We start from the raw sequence: 20,435 nt of genomic DNA, 5'->3' as shown, positions 1-20,435 counted from the left end.
AAATGGAGCTTAAATACACCTATCGAAAGGCTTTAATAACATTTTAATACTACATGCAACCCGTCTGCAAACCGCACACAGACACCAATCTTCTCTTTTTTGGGACAGCAATCAGAGCAACAAACTCCGCACTGAAAGCGAAGTGCAGAAGATCCCGCAAAGGTGCCCAAGACCCCACTGTGCTGCCATCCTGCCCTCACCTTCCCAAGAGGCGGAGAGGAGCGGGCCGTCTCGCTATCTAGGCACTTGCTGTCACCAAAGCAAACCCTTGGCCAACGCGGCGGCGCTGGGGGCGGCTCACACCAGGGCTGGCCACTGCACCCCCCGCAGCAGCAGCAGCAGCAGCACCGGTGCATACCTCGCCCAGCCGAGACAGTCCCGCTTCAGGGTTTTAACTGCACCACGGGACACCTCGCACGTTTGTGCGGCTTTGCTGGGCACGGGCTTACACTCATCGTACTCCACTTTATGTATAAAGATCCATATTACAGATGGATATATATCCACCTATGGCAGCAGTACCGCACGCAGGAAAAAGTAGATTTCTGTAATGTCTACACCTACTAACGGGTATTTAATAATTTCCATAAACTGAATGGCTTCCTTGCACAAAGAAAAAAGACTGCAACAATGAACAAAGAAATGAAGAAATAATTTAATCTATTATTGGAAGTTCTAACCTAGGCCCCCAAGCCCAAATCAAAGCATGTTTTAGACGGCAAGTACGCATAACCGCTTGCTGTCCCTTACAACTCCAAACTTAAAAAGTAAAAATTTACTTCTGAGATGGCAGCCAGCCCACTGAATGCTCCTTCTCGTCTCAAGGTAAAAAGCAAAGCACAGCTTGTACCTTCTCTACTCCAGAGGTAAGACAGAGCTGCAGAAAACCGTGTGGCCTTTGTCAGCCTCGTTAACACCACTTTCCCGTTCTTCACCAAGAAGAGCAGGGTTCTCCAGCAAACAGGAGGTCCTTGAACTTTCAAGGCTTCGCTGCCCTAAATTAAGCCACGAGGGAGGTGCCAGGTCCGGGTTCAGCTTCCCATGGCCCCACCGGCCCCAGCCCGGGGCTGTGCTGCAGCAGCACGGCCCCGTCTGTCCGCCCGCACCTTCCCAGACCCCAGACCCTGCACCCGGGGCAGGCAGGTTCAGAAGGGGACGGCAGGAGCAGAGGTGGAACAGGTACAGGTACAGGCACAGCCACAGCCGAGGAGGGCTGGGAACAGGCATGGGATGGAAACCCCCCTGACCAGCAGCTGTCTGGAGGGAGCTAACTTTCAAAACACTATGGATCAAGGAGAGATACTCCTGGCTGCCTTATTCATGCTTACAAATTTAAAAATTAGTTCAGTGATGGTAAGGCAAGAGGCAGTAAGATGCAAAATTTTATTATAATTATAGAAGAAAAAAAATCCGCTGGGCCAATTCTCAAATTGCCGTATTTCAAGACAGCTTAGCTTTTAGAGATGAATTAAACAAACAAAATTCTCCACTTTCCTATAGGACAGGTACTTTCCTGGCTTCACAGAGGAAAGCTGAAAACAGAAATTTGAGGAATTCCGGAGCCAGAGCACACACATCACAAATTCAGATTCTCTGTGCTCCTTCTGAAGAGTATCACTACTTGACAATAGATGCTCAGAAAAATCGACACCTTCAGACAATCACCACCTTAACCTACACCAAACCAAAGGCAGAGGGCTCGGGGAGGTTAAGTCTCTCCTTTAAGCTGCCATCACACTAGCACACGTATTCTTCATGCACTACCTTTGGGAGGGGGACGGAGCACAGGGAGAAGAGGAAGAACATGGGAGGAGACCTGATACTTCTTTCTGCTTTATAGGTAATTTGAAATACCCTAACTTTAAAGTTAACATTGTAATCCACAGAAGAGAAGGAACACGGCATTTTTCAGTCATTTGGTGAATGTTTCTGATGATACTGTGTTTTAATTAGATGATGTACTTTCATCAGTGTGTTCAGCATTCACGGACAGGTGGATGGATTTTTCAGAAGACTTTTCTTGTTCCTAAAGCATCTCACTACTAGAGCACTACCAGAAATGCCGACCTTCATTATCTACTACTTTTTTGCACAAGCTGGCTAGCTTTAAGCCTTCTTGTTCATCTACATGTAATGAGAATACAATACCTATGGCTTATATCATAAGGAAAAGTGTTACAAAGCCCCAAAATGAATGCCAAGTATTCACCCATCAGATCAAATGGAAAAAGCAGAGCAGCGAGGAGGACAAGCTTCACTATAAATTTAGCGATGGAAAACAAGCAAGTTTCTGAGATCCAGGCCACTCTTTCCTCCTAGGAGCCTGTTGTCAGCAGCACGTCAAGGGCGCTGTCTATTCCAGTGCTTCATGACGTGCATGGGAAAGGCTCCACCATCACCTCCTCCGGGGAGCATGCCAAAAGCCAATATCTATAAATACCTGGAATTGAGTTCAGTTGAACTCTTCCTTCGTTTTGTTTTACTCTGCCTTGGGGGAAAAGCAGCAAGTAATAGTGGACTGGTAGAAAACTACCCAGTGTTTGATAGTTAAATCAATTTTAAACCACCAAGTCAGAGGTCACCCAAAACGGCAGGCTCCACTTTTACAAGACTGGAGACTGATGAATCCAAGGAAAACAGATCAGACAAAACGACATCTCTCAGCTGTGTCAACTGTGTTGTCAACAAAAGTGATCAAGTAGCATGCTGCTTTATAGGCTACTACATTGTAAGGGATGTTTTTAATGATGGCTTAAAGTTTATTTAAAGTATTTTTTTTCCTGTTTGTATTTCTTGGACAAACTGTTTAATTTAACAGCATTAGATCTTCCATATTTTTCATGTTAATAATGTAGGATATTTGTAGATCAATGGCAGAAGTTTAAAAATTTTAGTATGTGACATTTGAATGTTATTTTAGTCCTCCATATGCTACCACATTCTCAGAAATGCATAGAGCATATAAATCAATGATAATACATAGGTTAAGTGACTTGTATTTTTACCCATCACAGCAATTAAAATCTCTTATTTTAATTTACTGGAACTTAACAACAAGCCCCCAAAAGGCTCCTTCATTGGTACGTTCTTTGACACCACTTCAAAGACACGTCTCCATTATGGGTTTAATTTCTAGAAACATTTTAAACTTAAGAGTGGTAATTGTGCTTCCTTTTTTGTGGAGATTATTTTGACTGCTTACAAAAGGACTTCATCCTCAGAAGTTACGCAAACTGTATTGACACAACTACATATGCAAATTGAATTCCTCAGAAGAATGGAAAAAATTGTGGTCTGTGGTTTATCTGGGTTTCGAGTTTACAAAGAAATATTAAGAGTTATTTTCCAGTACTTCTGATGAAGTTCAATTTGCAGATGTTTTCAACAAAGCATGCAGAATTGGAAAAAAAAAAATTCTGAAATTGTACATTTGCTAGGTTGCTATGCAGCCTAGTATCAGGACGGTGCTGTGCTACTTTTGGTACAAGCATATTAGTCTCTTCCTTAAAGAGCTTTTTATAAAGTTTTATTCCACTTCCTACTGCGTTTGTGAACACGGCGTAAACAGTCATCCTGCTGCACACACTGAAGAGAGGAAGAAGGGTTCAAGGCTACTGAACAGCACTGTTCCTCAAAACACGCTGAGGACTGCCTGTCTGCTATCAGCAATGAGCAGAATTGGTACTTTTTTTTTTTTTCCTTCTTTCTCTTTTTCTTTTAAATACAGCCTTCACCAATTGCAGATATGGAGGGCAGAAGCACGGAGAGGGAGGGTGGACGTAGCAAAACTACTGCAGCTGAGGGATGGGTTCAGGTCTACTTTAGCTACACTTTTGCTGGTCTGGACCCTACACTTGCCTGGCCACGTGGGAATGTTAACGTATCGTTTTCTTCGTATTTTGAACTTTGTGTACACAATATTCACTGGACCAAACACAGACCATGTCCAGTTACATGTTAGTGGTCCCTGCTTTAAGGTACTAGCAGCTCATTCTTTTCCCCTCCTCTTCCTGTTTTCCACAAACTATTTGGAAGCATTTCCACAGTGCTCACTCCACTTTAGTAAACAAGTGAACACGTAAGGAGTCTCCTTGATAAAGATGCATAAATAATGTGATGCTGAAAAATATGCAGTGATCTCAAAAAAAAAAAAAAACCCAAAACCAAAAAACCCACCAAAACAAAACAAACAAAAACCCCCCACCAACCAACAAAAAACCCAACAAAATAAAAACAGTTCTATCCATTTCTATTTTCTTCATAGGAAGTCTTTCCTGAAGATGTGAAGAGGGTTTAAATCAGAACTAGCTGAGAAAGCCTGCACAGTTTGAGCATCATGTACATATAGCAGTAATCAAGATGGAAGAAGAAAAACAAACAGGTGAAATCTTTTGTGAAGTTGACAGATAGTGAAGAATTTAAGACTAGTTATTGCATCTCAGATTTTTGCAAATCCATTAAACTTGCCAGAAAAAGCAAACTGCAGTATTTTACAAAATTGCAATAAAGGTCATAGGCTGCACCAGTAACCTGAGCATATAAATAATTACAGGATGTTTTCAATTACAAAAAAGCAAAAGATAAAATACTGCTAATAATTTTTTCTGTATATAGTTTCACTTTAAGACTTGAACAGCAGAATGTTGTTGCTTTAACCATTTTTTTATACGAGATGTAAAACTGAATAAAGGAATCTTGTGGCCTTCCAGTACTTAAAGGGGGCTTATAAGAAAGGTGGAGACAGACTTTTTAGCAGGGCCTGTTGCAATAGGACAAGGGGTAATGGTTTTAACCTAAAAGAGGGTAGATTTAGACTAGATATAAAGAAGAAATTTTTTACAATGCAGGTGGTAAAAGACTAGAACAGGTTGCCCAGAGAGGTTGTGGATGCCCCATCATTGGAAGTGTTCAAGGCCAGGTTGGATGGGGCTTGGAGCAACCTGGTCTCGTTGAAGGTGTCCCTGCCCATGGCAGGGGGGCTGTACCTAGATGATCTTTAAGGTCCCTTCCAACCCAAACCATTCTGTGATTTCATGAATCTCATTTTATCAATTCTGGCAGATACGACACAAGCTGTCAGAGTGAAATGCCACTCTATTTCCTAGGGATGACACCTTTGTGTTCAACAGTGCTGATTTCCTACTGCTCGCTTACATGTTTCTGCATGAACTCTGCAAGTTAAACAAGTCTCTATACAACAACACAATGTGTAAGAGTGGCTTTCATGCTTTAAAAAAACCCCACACCTGAAGTTTACAACACATTTTATAATATGGGTTCCATTTCAGTATTTTCACATTGCCTAAACAAGAAAATTTTCAAGAAAGAGCAGACAGTAGGACTGATCTATTGCAAACCAACATCAGAAATTGTTAGATTTCAATACAAATTAAACTGGACTTCTCAACAGATTTTTTTTTTTTTTTTTTTAAAATCACTTAAATACATTTCTTACTCAGGAGACTTAAAAGACCATTTCATGCCAAACTAAAGTAATTTTTATAAAATGTCAAACCTTTTTTTAGGCAGAGGACTGTCAATGAGAACAAATTGTGTTTATACACTGAATTTTTATCATCATTCCTTAGAAATCCAGAAAGAGACATACCTTTTAGGACTGGTTTTGACTATAAAATAGTTAGTGACTTCACAAAGCAAAAGATCTTGGACATTATTAATTATGCCAATAAGCAAGTGTGCATAGAACTCCACAAGAGAATAAGCTTTACCTTACCTGATAAAATTCCCGAAGCCAATTCTTCTGTAAATTTTCTGGCTGAAAAACAAAATACAAAAATCAATTAAGAATAGGAGTAATGTATTTTTATAATAATATCCCGATACTTATTGCTTTCCTCAGTGCATTCAAGTGGGGAGTTTTCCCCACAATTAAAGAAAAAAGTACAAACGTGAGGATGTTCCTCCACAAGTGCCAATGCACAGACCTCTCCTTTTTGTTTGAGTCCCCTCTTCTCAGATTTTCACTAAGAAGGTACATTTCATATACAACTTCACAACATTCATACACATACAAGATGATCAAGCAATTAAATCAACAGACTTGACACATATTGAAACGTGTGCTTTTAGAAGTACACCTTCATTGGCTGGGTATCAAAAACTTTACATGAACTGCTGATACCCAGCTCTTGCAATCTGAGCGTCAAGTTACACGGATTTACTTTTAACGAATTGGCTCAGAGGGGCGACCGTGCTTTTGCAGGATGCTCGAGCGCATTACAGCTCCTGTCAAGGACAAACTGGGAGAAGCATTTCAAGATTGCTACAGAAGTTATGAAAACTGAAGCTGCAAAAATATGGTAAGTACGAAGTTCTGCCTTTTCAGAAATATAGCCCACCCCAGATACGATTACAATGGAGGGAGATAACCTGTTTTCACACATCAAATGTACAGCTACAAGAGAAACGGTTGTTTTTATCTTCAGCAAGACTTCTGTATAAATTTTGCACCATAGTGGGGAATAAAAACCCAAATCAGACTTTTCTCTCACAGCAATAACAGGAATGTACAGTATCTGTGGGAGGCAGCAGAACGTATTGAACTGAAAATTAGAGAGATGCCTCAACATCCTCCCTTTAGTAACAGTTAAGACACCGGCTGCCCAGAAGGAAATATACAGGCATGAAATTTCTGTTCTGCTCTGTTTTCCCATCAAGTGTGTTATTTTCAAATAGCTGGATACAACTTTGAACTTACTAATTTATATTGACTGCTTATTGTACAAAGATTTACCCATAGGTGGCTATAAAGATTTGCAAGTAGTAAAAAAATTTTTTTTTTTTCTGTCTACAAGTCTATAAAAGTCATCCAGTTCTGTAAGCCTATAAATTCTACAAGTCTACAAAAGTTTTTGAAAGCTGAGGGACAAAAGCACCATGTTTGCCCTTTGCTATCCGTCAACCTCCCGTTATGTTGATCACTCCTTGACAATTCTGCAGTTCAGACATTATTTGTCAAGAAGGTGAAGTTTTCACTCCTTAGGAACAATTACTTTTTCTAGCAATTAGCTTTCTCAGTATTTCTTATGGAAGTGATTGCTCTTGGTGCGGGGGAGCCGCCGATGCGGGAGCACGGGGCTGGGTGCAAGCAAGCACTTGGACTCGCCTGAGCAGCCCCTCGTTCTGCGCCTGAAGCCAACTGGGATGAATCTTGGCCCGAGCTCAGGGACGTCTTAAATTAATAAACACACAGAACAAAACATCCATGTCTCCCACCCATGCCCTTCCCCTCGGCCAAACAGCATAACTGAAAACCAGAATAAGGAACCTGCAGACACAAATAAAAATTGAAGGCAGCCGGGCAGGCAATAAAATAGTCCCTCTGAAAACACCATCTCATTAACTGCTTATGTAGCAACTTGACTCTTTTTCTACTCATTCTGAACTTAATAAGACAACCCACTGAGTAACAGTAATGAAGGACTGTTGCTTTTATTAAAGCAGCAACAAGAAAACAAGCCAACTAGGAGCTGCTATAATTTCAAGCTGACTTCTAACCTGAAGTTATGAAGATAGCATAATATTTATAGTTGTTTTTTTTTTTAAAATCACTCTACAAAACAGATATGAGCTGGGCACATGCTTTGTATACGGTTTGTGTATGATCTAAATCAAAAGGCCAGATTCAAACTATCAAGAAAGCAAGATCTTGGGGATTATGACATTTCTGATTAAAATTTTCTGGTAATTATGAAAACTAGATAAGCAAGTCCTGCATTAGGCCACAAGCACACTTCAACAGCGCTGTGTATTTATTTTCAAAACAGAAGCTGTGGCCTTACTCAGTAGGTAACAGGCAATTTTATGTTAAAAAACAAACAAACCCCACACGCACTCCTCGCTGCTCTTTATTTTATTTATGCCAGTTGCAAGATGTCCTGGGGACCTCTTAAGTTTTAAGAATAATCCAAAATTAACAGAAGTCAGTCATTTTTGTAAACCCACTAAAGAAAACCAAACCTCACTTCAGCCTGTATTTACAGACAGGAGCTAAATGACGGGTGACACAATATCCCAAAGAATGCAAACCTGAATTTGAAGGCAAACACGCTCCAGAGTGCAGGACTCTTACCTTAGAGCCTTCAGACACAGTCTTTCTATGTTAAGAACAACGATAAGATTACTATTTAGCATGTTTTGAGATTTTCAGTTAAACCAGAGTGCAAATTCGTAAATAAGGATGGCGCAGCTATTCACGTTAATTTAAATTAGCTACGGCTTTTTAAGGGAGAAAAAAAATCGCTACCAATCAGGAATATTTAAAGCAAGTTATTCATACTTCAGGAATCACAGGGGAGAAAATGAAGCACAACCTTACTTTTGTTTTTAAATACTACTGCAAATGGTAGAAGTTCTCCCATTTGCTACCTGACTAAATGAAAGCATTGTAAGATTAAACATGAAAACAACCCAGTACACCAGAGAGAAGTCGACAAGACAGCTCCAGGGCCCTCCAGCAGCTCCGCGCATACCTCCCATTTGCCAGGTGAGATTGTTTTTGAGAAATCGGATCAAATATTGAAAAACTTGCCAAACTAAATCCTGAGCAGTGACAGCAATCCCTCAAGATGAGCAACATGTACAGGGTCCTCACAGAGCACAGTGACCCAAGGCTTACCCAATTCTTCTACCATTACCCGATTCTTCTGCAAATCCCAGCTCCCTCTCCCCATTGTGGCACGCAAAAAGGCAATGTCTGCTACAAGGAGGAATAATGATTTCATTCCCAAGAAGGTATGAGGGGTTACTGGATTTTGCTTCCTGTGCTCCTAAGTCCTTCTGATGCCCCAGGACATTGCTTGTAGCAAGTGTCAAAGGCACATAGCTAGAATTTACAGCAATACGACACCATCAAAATACCATCTAACATGGACTCATGTTCAAGCAGCAGGAAGAGGCTATAGGAGTGCAAAACCAGATGGCCTTAGCTCTTAGTGGCAGCTCTGCCACCACAGCTCTTGGAGACATACTGCAGGTCACTGGACCTTTCTGTGTCCGGGGGCCTCACAAGATGAGTCATGGCAGAAAGCCAACGACACACTTGCTTTTTCTGCCTCCGCTACCCAGCCTGGGATGAGATGGGCAATGCTATTCACTTGTCATCTTCATTACACCTTTGAGATCCTTGGATGACAGATATGATAAATGGAGAACATCACTGTATCGATCCATACCTCCCACTGGAGGAGATACATAGATAACTCAGAGCTCCCTAGAAAATTCAAGACTCAAACCTACAGGAAAAAAAGTCTACAGCAGCTACATTTTGAAGGTAGACCAGAAAAGCACTTCGAACCTAAGCAGGAGTCAGCCACAAGCGACAATTAAAATAAAAGTTGCTAATAGCGCTCCTGTTGCCATGTTTAGCTATTACGGTATCTACTAACTCACGTATTTGTGAAAAAGCAGGAGCAGCCTGCAAATAGATTCTTGTGGAGGAGCAGTGCTTTGGAGTTTGGTTTTTATTTGTTTGTTTTTAAAAAAAGGCTTTCTCTTATTATTTTTAACCCCAACAGTCACTACCTGGAAGCCAATGGCAGATGTCCTCTACGGAGCTGCTGTGCACTGTCACCAGGTGCCTCAAGAACTTCAGCTCAGGAAGAAAGGACACCATCCCACCAACGGCCTGGAGAACCCACACCTGACTCCTTGTGAACAAAATTCAACACAGCTCCACGCCCTGCCAATATAACCCCTCCTGACACCCACTGTATTTTAAATTTGCTGGCACAGGCCAGCGTTCAAACAGAAAAACGAATTCAGGTCACAAAGTAGAGGTACACCTAGTTTTACAACTTCGCTCATCTGCGCCCCCTTTAAACTAATTAACAACAGGGAACAAAGTCTCCGGGGAAAGCATTTATAGAAACAACTCCAGAGCTAAGCCAGGTACAATGAGATGAAGCAAGTCACCAAAAGCTGTAGGACCTTCCCGATTTCCTCCTTCCTTTCCGCTCACCCGAGCGGCACAACAAAAACACCAAAGCTGCGGAGCCAGGAGAGCTCGCTGGGGGCAAGGGGCGTCAGAGGGACGTGTCATGCCGAGGGCGCCGGGCCGGCTGCGGGGTCAGGCCCCGTCCGCACCGGGACTGGGAGCACTGGCCGCCCTCCTGCCCCAGAGAGGGCAGCAGGGAGACAAGGTGCCGAACACGGGCCCGCAGCTGAAGGCCCAGCTCCGAGGGGCCAGTTTTAAAGAAGTTAATTCTGCAGAGGGTTGTTAATTGCGCCATCACAGGTAAGAAGTGAGAGGCTGATTGATCATCACAGTTCACAGCTGGGATTTTCTGAAATGGGTGACAGCAGGTGGCAAAAGCCCAATGGAGTAATATGAGCAGGCACAGAACAAGGCTTTCTCGCCTGCAGATTAATTCCTTCTGGGATCCCACAGAACACAGGAAGGTTTGAAGAAGCGGTGACAGAAACACAAATCAGAGCAGGAGAAACAGCACTGGAAGATGCCAGTCAAGTCCCTTGGCAGATAATTTCAGGAGATAAGGTACTAATGAGGTCATTGGGGCTGCCAGCAAGGACTCCTCCGTGCAGGGCCGGGGGTTTCGGTCAGCCCCCGTGGTTGCTGTGAGTCACCCCCTGGCCGCCCACAGCTTGGGCTCCTGCCTGGGCTGACCATCACCTCACTGGCTCCGCAGGACCTGACTGCTCCCACTCCCCTCAGCAGCGAGAAAGACCCTGCGATGCTCCCGACCGCCATGCCCTCCTCCTCCGGTCCCTCCTATGGCACGACCACATCCTTTCTTTCCGTTTTTACCACTGATAAAATTCTGTAATCTATCCCCCAGCCTCAAACTCCTCCCCAGCCACCTCTGTACGAGTGAAATAATTTTAAGTTTTGAAGGACTGGAGATAACAATCAAGTGGAAAGATAATTTATCTTCCTCTTATTTTTCTGTCTAAAAATAGGCACATTATATTTCATGTCTTGCAGAGTTTTTGGCCTTCTTCCCATCCTTTCTCTCCACACTCTGTCCTTCATTAAATTATCTCATTCTTTTTGTAATGTAACTGAAATTAATCTTTCCTTGTCCTCTTCAATGCTAAATCCTTTTATACCCATTCACCGATGAACCGATTTCTCCCCATTCACCAATCCAAACCCTGCTTTGTCAGCCTCCTTGTTTCTGGCTTCCCCCACCTCCAGTCCTGCATCAGCTATGTTTGCTCGGGGTCCTCCTCCCCTGCCCACACAGCTGCCTCAGCTCATGCCCTTGGGGATCTGCCAAAGAGCAACGGGCTCGAGTAACACCAGGAAAGGCAAGAGATGCAAGAAAAAGGTTTGAGCATCCTTTCAGAAGAAATCTCTCTCCTGAGCGCCAAGTGCTCTTCCTCTCACGCCATCCTCCCTTGCCCTCGCGGCTCAGGGCCCCGGGCTGCTCTACCCTGTGCGCGTCCTTGTGCTTGGAGAGCACCGAGCCTGTTCAGTGTGGCTTCGTTACAAGTATTTGCCTGCTTTAAACATGATGTTCACGAGCTGAGCAGATGCACACAGGCTACCTCCTCAAACACACACAAAAGCTTGGGAACTTTGCTGTCGGAGTTCAACTCAGCAAATATTCCAGAGCCTTGGGGAGCACAGTTCTGGTTTCATCCCACCATTCCAACTAACAGCACACATTTTGACTCTGAACAGAGTCACAAATAGAAACCCTACCCCCCGAAACAAGTGCGACTTCTTTCTAGGCTGCAGAACCACGTGGGGATCCATGTTAAAATAACAGGACACACGTACTGCATGACGCTGCTCCCTTCAATTAAAAGCCGTTTTGACCTTTTCCTGGAATTCCGATCCCACTAAAACAGTCTCTTTTCATGCCCAGTTTCCATTTGAAGTCTATTTATGTCACACTGGTTACTGTATCGGTCAGGCTTGTAAGAAAAAGTAGTAAGCTTGCAAACACATGGATACCACATGAGTTGGTAATATCCCGAAAACAAGCGGCTTTTCAAAATGAACATATAAGTAGTCTCTCTTGTCCCCAGTGTTTCTATTTCCTACAAAATTATACCCAACAGCCGAAAGAAAGCTCTAAGCCTGTTGCAAAAATATATTCAGACAGGGAAGAAGTCTTTTCAAAAAAGGAAAAAGAGAAAATATATTTAGACAGAGTAAGAAGCCTTTCATTCAAAAGAAAAAAAAAAAGGAAAGAGAACTAAATGAAACCAAATTAACAGCCCGGAAAATTTCCTTTTAATTTCATTCAGAGGGAAATGGAAGAAAGTAGATGAATTATAGAAAGCAGGTTCTATTTTGTGAAGTTTATTTTTAGCGAAGAATAGGCTCATTTTTTAAGCGAAAAGAAAAAAGTTCTTGACTCACTTTGTGAAAACTCACTGAGATCCAAAATGAATGCAGAGGAGAACTGGCTGGTTGGACTTTGCACACCAAATTGAACAGAAGGTACAACCAACGAAAATTTTTAAATGCCCAACTTAAAACAGTCCTAAGAGCCCCCATGTGGGCTAAGGGATTCCCTGAAGCCCTGACCTCAAAGGTTTCTTGGCATTGCACAGCAACACACTGGCCCTACTGAAGTCATATATTCTAAGGATGCAGTCCCAGGCAGTACCTAGAGCCTTTTTAATCTCTTCCCTTCAACCTACACTTCATTCAGGTGCTCATTAGCACACATCTCCAGCAGAAACAGCAGGAAAACCAAAAGCCTGGGCTTCCTGTCAAAAAACATCACGAGCTGAATGAAAAATACTAAGCATCTACTACCTGTTTTGAAGGCTTTGTGTTTCCATATAGTTGAAGCTGTCTACAAACTACTGTGTACACATGAGAAATCAGTACCCCTTGAAACAACGGAAACCACGTGTTCCTAGACTGTAAGAGACACCAAGAGACAGCCCTTCCCAGCCAGGGATGGTATGTTCGAAACTCAGTAACACTCTCTTAAACATAGGAAATGCAGGCTAAAACAGTAACAGTAAAGAGTAACCTGTTAAAGAGTAAACGAACTATTCTGGCCACATCTTAGGGAAACATCAGGAATGATGTAATTGAACTGAAAGTGATGAAGCAATGATCAAGTGCCTACCTCTTCAAAGGAGCTGGACATAAAGACACGTATATTACAGTTGATACCAAGACCAGAATTAGTCTCACCTCTAACAACACAAGACAGGGAAGGGGAAAGAGCCGCCTGCCTTTAACAATTAAAAAGTAATGGTAGCATGTGCTCTCAGGACTCAAATCTGGACAAGACCTTCCAAAACCTTGAGGACCTCACTGACCTTGAAACCAACCTGACATACTGTAAGACCCTAAAACAGAGACACACAAAACCCAAACAGATCCCCACAAAAGCAAGGCTAGGAGCAGACACCTCACAAGCAGCAGCTGAAACAAGTTCTAGTTCTTCAGCAGCTTCAGCTGATGAGGCTGATGCCATAATAGTGCTTAAAAAAGCCAAAGAAAAACTTGCCACTAACACTACACCTCAGCAATTGCATTGCACCACTGAAACCAACTGTACTCTTCACAAATAGTTTTGACAAACTTCTGGCTTCTGAACGGCCAAGACACTGACATACCTTAGAGGTACAAAGGCACAGCTTGACAGTGAGACATGCAGGAAGCAGACCCGTGAGAAACGCTCTCTGGAGAATGGCGTACGGCACGTGAACGAGCATCCTGACACCTATCAGAGCTCAGAAATACAGCTACATAAATAGCAAGTGCAAGAGAGACCACAAAGAGACACCGAGTCTGTTAGAGGAAGCAGCAGAGGACCAACATAAGCCTTGGGATTTCAGGGGAAGTTGTGGGGGACTTCTGCAGAGCATAGGTTAATACATCCACAAGCAGAGAAAGTAACTGGCCACTGGAAGTAAGCCCGGAGATTTTAAAGGGCTGAGAGTCCCAGCCACAGTCCTGCGCAGGGCAGGAAAGCATGGCTCAGCCTCACCATGAACAGTCACGCTGAGGAAGGGGTCGGGGCAACTGCCTTTCTGCACAGTGCTGGAACAAGCACCCATCACAGACCATCAGAAACTGCCTGGTGTGTGCAGCTGGCCACAGCAGCAGCTGCCAGCTCATCAACCCGAGCATAGAAACCATGGCCTGCCGACAGCTGATGGCTGCAGCCTGTTGTTGGGCTGATCCAGCCAGCCAGCCCAATAACCAGAGACCCCAAGCACTGCTCTTGGAGACAGGCACTGGACTCTGGCAGTTACAGTGAATTAATTTCAGGTAACACCTAACTGCCCGAGTGCACAATTGCACAGAATGCAAGAGTGTGACACTGCACACAGCTGCAAGTGTCTGCAACCAGTGGGCACATGCACAACAGCTGAACAGAAATCTGCTGCAGCAGCAAGGTCTATACTCTGCATAAACCCTGAACAGCTGGAGATGCCTCTCAGCGTGCTGCTGCCATGCAAGACCTCGGCCCAGGGCAGAGAGCAGTGCAGGCTCTCGTGGGCAGCATCAGGCAGACGGTGTGGGATGAGGCTGAACACGGAAAGACAGGAACTTCACCATGGTGAGGATGAACCTTTAGAGGAGAAAACACAACGCAGCAATGTGAAAACTAGGGATCTATGGTATCACAGCAGTGTGATGGAAACAGCTGAAAGCCCAAGTCATTGGACATGTACAGGATACATCACGAGCACCCAGACACGGTCCCTTCTGGTGTGACCTTAGACGAACAGGACTCCAGGGCTGAAGCACAACACTTGCTCTGATGCCAAAGAGCCCTCAGAGCAGCCATTGAGTAGGAAAGAGACACAGCGTTACGCCTGTCAACACAAGCACAGTCACTAAACAACACCGCATAGCACCTACAGAAAGCAAGCCTTGTTCTGGACACAGGAGAAGATTGAAATGAAACAATGAATTAAAACAACAAATGCTTTTTATTAAAGAATATCTGTTAGCAAAAGCATCCCCAAATTTACTTTATTTTGGGGGCTGGCATGTACAAAGCATGGTAGCTGGCACCCTTGCACTTTAAGGCAGGAGGAGGAACTGACCGAGTTACTGTGCATTGGTCACTCGCCCATCCTGACCTGACAAGAATAAAGCCTGTTAAACTTCTCTAATTTGAAAAAGTGCATCTTTTCACACTGCTGCGTGCAGATCTCAGTGTAACTAGCACAAAACACCAGGCCACCCAACAGAGCCATGCCTGACACATCGGTCCATGACCACTCAGCCCAGTGGGCTCCTCAGCCCTGGTCAAAGCTGCGCCCACACAGGCACTGGAGCTGAGGCAAGATGCATGTTGGTAGGGGCTGGTCAAAGACTCCAGCAGCCTTGTGCTCGGCAGGCACGGATGCCGGGAGAAGGTGACCTGACAGTGTCAGGAGGGTGAACAGCAGCTCCCCTACAGGCAGGGCATGACAGTGAGGGGGGAACGACATGAACACACTGCATGTTGAACAGGACTGTGAATTTTCTTTCCTGCCCTGAAGAGCAGCTCTGTCTCTGTCTCAGGTTCTCAATGTGGATATTCAGGAGCCCCTCCTAAACTCCATGGGCGTAAGGGAACAAAAAGTCCAGCCAGGAATACCATTCAAAGAGAAAAGGAAAAGAGAAAAAAACCCCAACCAACCAACCAAAAAAAGCCCCACTCATTACCAATGGAAAAAATGAAGTTTACATGCCAAACTTGAAATTGGTCACCTAATTCAGTATGAACTGAACAATGCTTGCATTTAATAAAGGATGATTCAAGGGCAGTGACTAAAAGCAATCTATCATTCATATGAACAATTAAATCTCCAGAAAAAGTTTATGAATCACATACAATACACAAGTTTGTAACACAACATTTGTAACTCCCAAGTACAAAGTTGAAAACTGTACTCAAAGTATATCTCAGCAATACAACTTTAGAGCAAACATCAAGTATTGCACACAGCAGAAGGTCAGCATGACACCGGAACAGCCTTTCTGCAAGGTCTGCTCCTCGCTCAACTTGTGGCTAACCATCAGTGCCATCCACAGTCTTTACAAAAAAAAATTAGAAGCAGCCCATGATTTGTATATGCTATTACTTCCAAGACTGGTTCAGCAACTCATTTAAAAGATGTTTATGCCCACCTCTGCTGAAAGCAGAGCTGCAGAACAGGCCTGAGCTGAAACATGGGTTTGAGAGCCTTGCAGAGAAGATTGGGCCAGATGCTAAAACAGGGAGAGATGTCAGGTTGCGCCAGTATGTTTTTCACCAGCATACCTCCAGTGACACCGAGTACCTCTATCCAAGCAGCTGGTGTGCGGAAGGAAAGTACAGCGACACGATGGGCTGCGTTTTCCATCGCAGAAAGGCGACTGCTTGCCTTTGGGAGGTATCGGTGGCAGAGACGCTTCGACGCAGGCGGCCGCTGGCCCCGGATGCCACCCGGCTGCTGCCCACCCAGGGCTGGACCCCCGGGGCAGAGCTGACACTGAGCGGGAGAACAGGATGCCCAGCTCCTACCCGCAGCGCTGGCAGCACCAGCTCTGGAAAAAACACTTCACATGAAAAAGTGCTTAAAGCCTTCGTCGTCAGCGCCGAACTTCCTCCGTACGCAGCGCTGCGGGATTTACACAGCTAATACTTTCTTACAGGCTTTCACAGTCAATTAAAGGATATGCCTGCCAAACACCTGGAAAACACATTCCCAGTCACAGAGAAGAGCGTAAGTGAAAATACACAGCCATACTCGCAAATACCCACACACTCCTCCGGCTCTTCGTTTTTCATATATGCCTTGACTGACAGAGGCTGTTAATTAGCCAACACACAGCTTTAATAATTGATATAACTCTATTTTTATAAAAAATAAGTCGCTTGATAACCTGTAAACCAACACCATCCACAGAGGTGCCCTCTTTCCTCAGCCTATATAATTTGTATCAAATAATGTCTTAGGCAACAACGACACAAGAGTCACTCTAATCATGGGTTGTAAACAACAACAAAAAAAAACAAACAAAAAAAAAGAAGGAAAAAGCAAACATTTCCTCTTTTCCTTCATCATGCCATACTATTCATATATATGTATGAATGAAAACTTAGTAAAGCAGTAGACTTAGGAAAGGTGCATGTATAAGTATATAAGCGCACACACACACATATGTATGTGTGTTTACATATACACATATATATTCCAAACAAAGTGTTAATATCTGTCCCAAGTCTATTGCTTTCTTAGTTAATTCAGTGTCAGAGAACAAAAGAAAGAGACTTCTCTCAACACTAATGAAGTTCAGCTTTCAATTATAAAATTCCCACACTATAATTAATTGAAGATACACATTCTTTCATAACTATTTTCAGTAGAGTTAAAAAACCAGGTAATTTTCTTAAGGATTACATTACATTGAGATGGAGCAACAAGACTTTCAGACTTCCAGAACTGTTTGTGTAGAAAATAATACAGTATATCCAACAGCAACAAGACCAGGTTTACATAGGTCTAACAGACATCCAGGTACACCCTTAAAAGACATGAAGTCAAACCATTTTAAAACATGTTTTCTGAAGGTACTTAGCACACGGACAGTATTTCTTCTCTGCAGCACCTGCACATACATGTGCACAACACCCAGAGCAGTGCCACAGACTGTGCACAGGCTGTCTCTGAGCACACACCACAACAGGAGAGAGAGACCAGACCACAACCCTGAAGGGCTGATCTCCATCCACATCCCACATGTCAGATAAATCCACCCAGGTGCAAGCACAGTATGACAACTACCAATGAATAATGATTTACAAGTAACTGCAAAGACTGGAATAAAAAAAAGCATGAACTTAACTATCCTGACCCTAGCGAACTCCCAGCGTGTTTCAAATTCAACTTCTATTACCGACATCTTACTGAAAGATTAAAGGCACCTACCTGGATATTTGAATAACCAGCATGTTAAGAGTATTAACAACAAGAGTTAATCCAACACCCAGTATTTACAACACCACACAAACGATAATTGTTAGCAAATAGCAGGGATTAACCACATTAATACACTGAAGTTTTCAATTACTTTGTATTCTGATTTGAATGGCATGGGGAAAACAGACTTATGCTGAAAAAGAGTATAAATAAAATTAATCTGTTCTTGCACATAGATAGATAAAATAGAGGTCTGGCAATATTCACAATCACAACCACCACCATGGTCTATCTTGTGTATTTGTGGGGTTTATTTCTTTCTTTGTTTTAAATTAGATCTTTAAAAACTCCCCCTGGGTTGAATATGGGGATAAGTACTTATCTACAACAACTGCTTTTTTTAAATGTACATGGTATGAAAACATTTCTTTTCAGGATCCAGTTTCAAAAGTTAAATCTACAACATACTCAGGTGCCCCTCTTCCCAAATCCCACAAGAAAAATCCCTGAGCCAACGAACTCTGAAAAACGACAAACAAAAACACACACCACACCCACCACCAACACAACCAGAACATATTTGTTAATCCCTGTTTTTTGAGGGTCTTTTCTGCAAAGCCTTGCTCATGCTCCAGGTGCTACGTAGCACAACCCAGAGGGGAGCAACATTGTCCTAACTCACGTCTCCCAGCCATGATGGGAGGTGGGCATGGACCCACCACGCAAAGCAGCACAATCAAGTAGTGAGCAATTAATGGGTCATCACCCTGTGGACACTGGATCTGCCCACTGCAAGTAACCTCTACTAACCTCTGAGGAGCTCAGCAAGCAGAGATCGTCTGAGCAAGCAAGGTAAGCAAGGGGAACTTATACATGAACTAGATGAAAGAAAAAGAAAATCCCTGTCAGTCACCAACAAGAGCCTGATAAAGAATTTGGCTCTCCGAGCCAAGTCAAAATGAGATGCGTTGCGAGCTGCATACCTACCCTGTAGCTGTTGCTGCTACCACATCATTTGAATTTTCCTACGTCCAAGTTATGACAGGGACATAGTTAAAAATTCAGGAAATTTTTTGTTGCAGAGCTCCTGAGGCAACAAAGGCACAACAGTGAAAGCAGCCACTAAAGCCAATGATCAAAACAGTTCTTCCTGTAGGCTAGATTCTATGGAGGCTTGAAAATATCCTACATTTTTTATTAATCCTGTTGGCTGTGACAGTGGCAGACCTTTTCACAGATGTACTGTGCTGGTATCTTGAAGCAGCACATGCCACAGACACCCAGTGCCTTCTATGCAAGAAATTAATGCAGTGGTGAGAGCATCACAGGTTAGCCATTCCGGTATGCATGTATTGCACGTACCCAACTACACTCTATGGCTTTGCGACACCTGCTAAGCCGAACAGCTCAGGGAGTAACTGCAGAGTAGGAGGCCGGTATAAAACATTGTCTTAAATTATTAAGGTAGAATGTGTTCCATGGAAAAAAACAAACAAAAAAACCTGATGTAAGTGCTCACTTTTGTAGACAGGAACCTTTGTGAACTAAAGCTCAAGAGCTAAAGTTCATGAGCTATAAGCACTGCTGTACAGCACTGTGTATCAACTACTCCAAGCAATAAATGCTCCTTCCTCAAGAAGATACCCACATTTACAAGCTAAATGCCTTTTGATTGGGCACTGCTCTGCCAGGGATGAAAGTCCAAGGCTTTCCCAGAATCATTGCAGAATCAGTTCCAGGACTAACACACCAGCAATGTGCAAGCTGTCAGTAAGGTGGCTCCAACACATCCTATTAAATCAGAAGAGACATCTTTCATGCCAAAATACCATAGTCCTAAGAATGGCCGTCCATTTGCTTCACTTGGCAGTATGGGGGATGCCAAAATGCAGTTCATCACACTAATAAAGAAATATGTAGTGATCTAACAGAAGTATTTGATAGCAGAGGAGACCATGTGAAAGTTGTTTACATCCTATTTCAGAAATAAAACGCTGAGGGAGACACTTAGAAATTAATTTCAATTTGATCTAGAGAGTGGGTTTTCAGTATTTTTTTTTTTTCTCCTTACTGCTGTGGATGTTTCTGTAATAAGTGCATCTTTGATCAATGGCCCAATAATCCACAAAGGTTATTCTCAGCTTTATTCAGAGGCACCACATGCAAATGCCAGTGTTGTTTTGGCAATGCTGGGAGGGAGCCCAGCAGCGGTGGTTTAGAATGGACAGCGTTTTCCTGTGGGATAACACCCTCCGCGAGCAAGGCTCCCATAAACACGCAGCATAACGGTTTGCCAAGCCAAAGCATCTCGTGCTGCAAACAAGCTCCTGGATGGGCAATCTGGGATCAACGGGGTAAACTCTGCCACCTCAGAAGGATCTGAGACAAGTCACACATGCGCACACCCCAATGCAAGTTCACAGCACCCAAACCCCCCTGCCTGCAAGGCACAGGTCAGTGAGCCACACGTATCATTGGGGGTTCAACAGCACCTGACTACCACAAGCTTCGTGGCACCAAGTTCCCAGCACTGGAAGCCCCAAGGTAAAGCATCTAGTGATGTTACGGGCTCA

The 20,435-nt window shown here is 43.4% G+C and overlaps 1 protein-coding gene across 2 annotated transcripts in view; it reads right to left on the bottom strand.

The window, feature by feature from the left end:
• INPP5A (inositol polyphosphate-5-phosphatase A) overlaps window positions 1–20,435 on the bottom strand; it is a 259,975-nt gene that overhangs the window by 190,283 nt on the left and 49,257 nt on the right. For both annotated transcript variants that reach the window (XM_052800297.1, XM_052800298.1), the window contains exon 2: window positions 5,735–5,776. In XM_052800297.1, the coding sequence (XP_052656257.1) occupies window positions 5,735–5,776 (42 nt within the window). The remainder of the gene's footprint in view (window positions 1–5,734; window positions 5,777–20,435) is intronic.

Source organism: Harpia harpyja, chromosome 10, assembly GCF_026419915.1.
Source record: "Harpia harpyja isolate bHarHar1 chromosome 10, bHarHar1 primary haplotype, whole genome shotgun sequence".
NCBI lineage: Eukaryota > Metazoa > Chordata > Aves > Accipitriformes > Accipitridae > Harpia > Harpia harpyja.
Note: the sequence above shows the minus strand (reverse complement) of the source record. Positions and strands in the feature narration are given on the sequence as shown.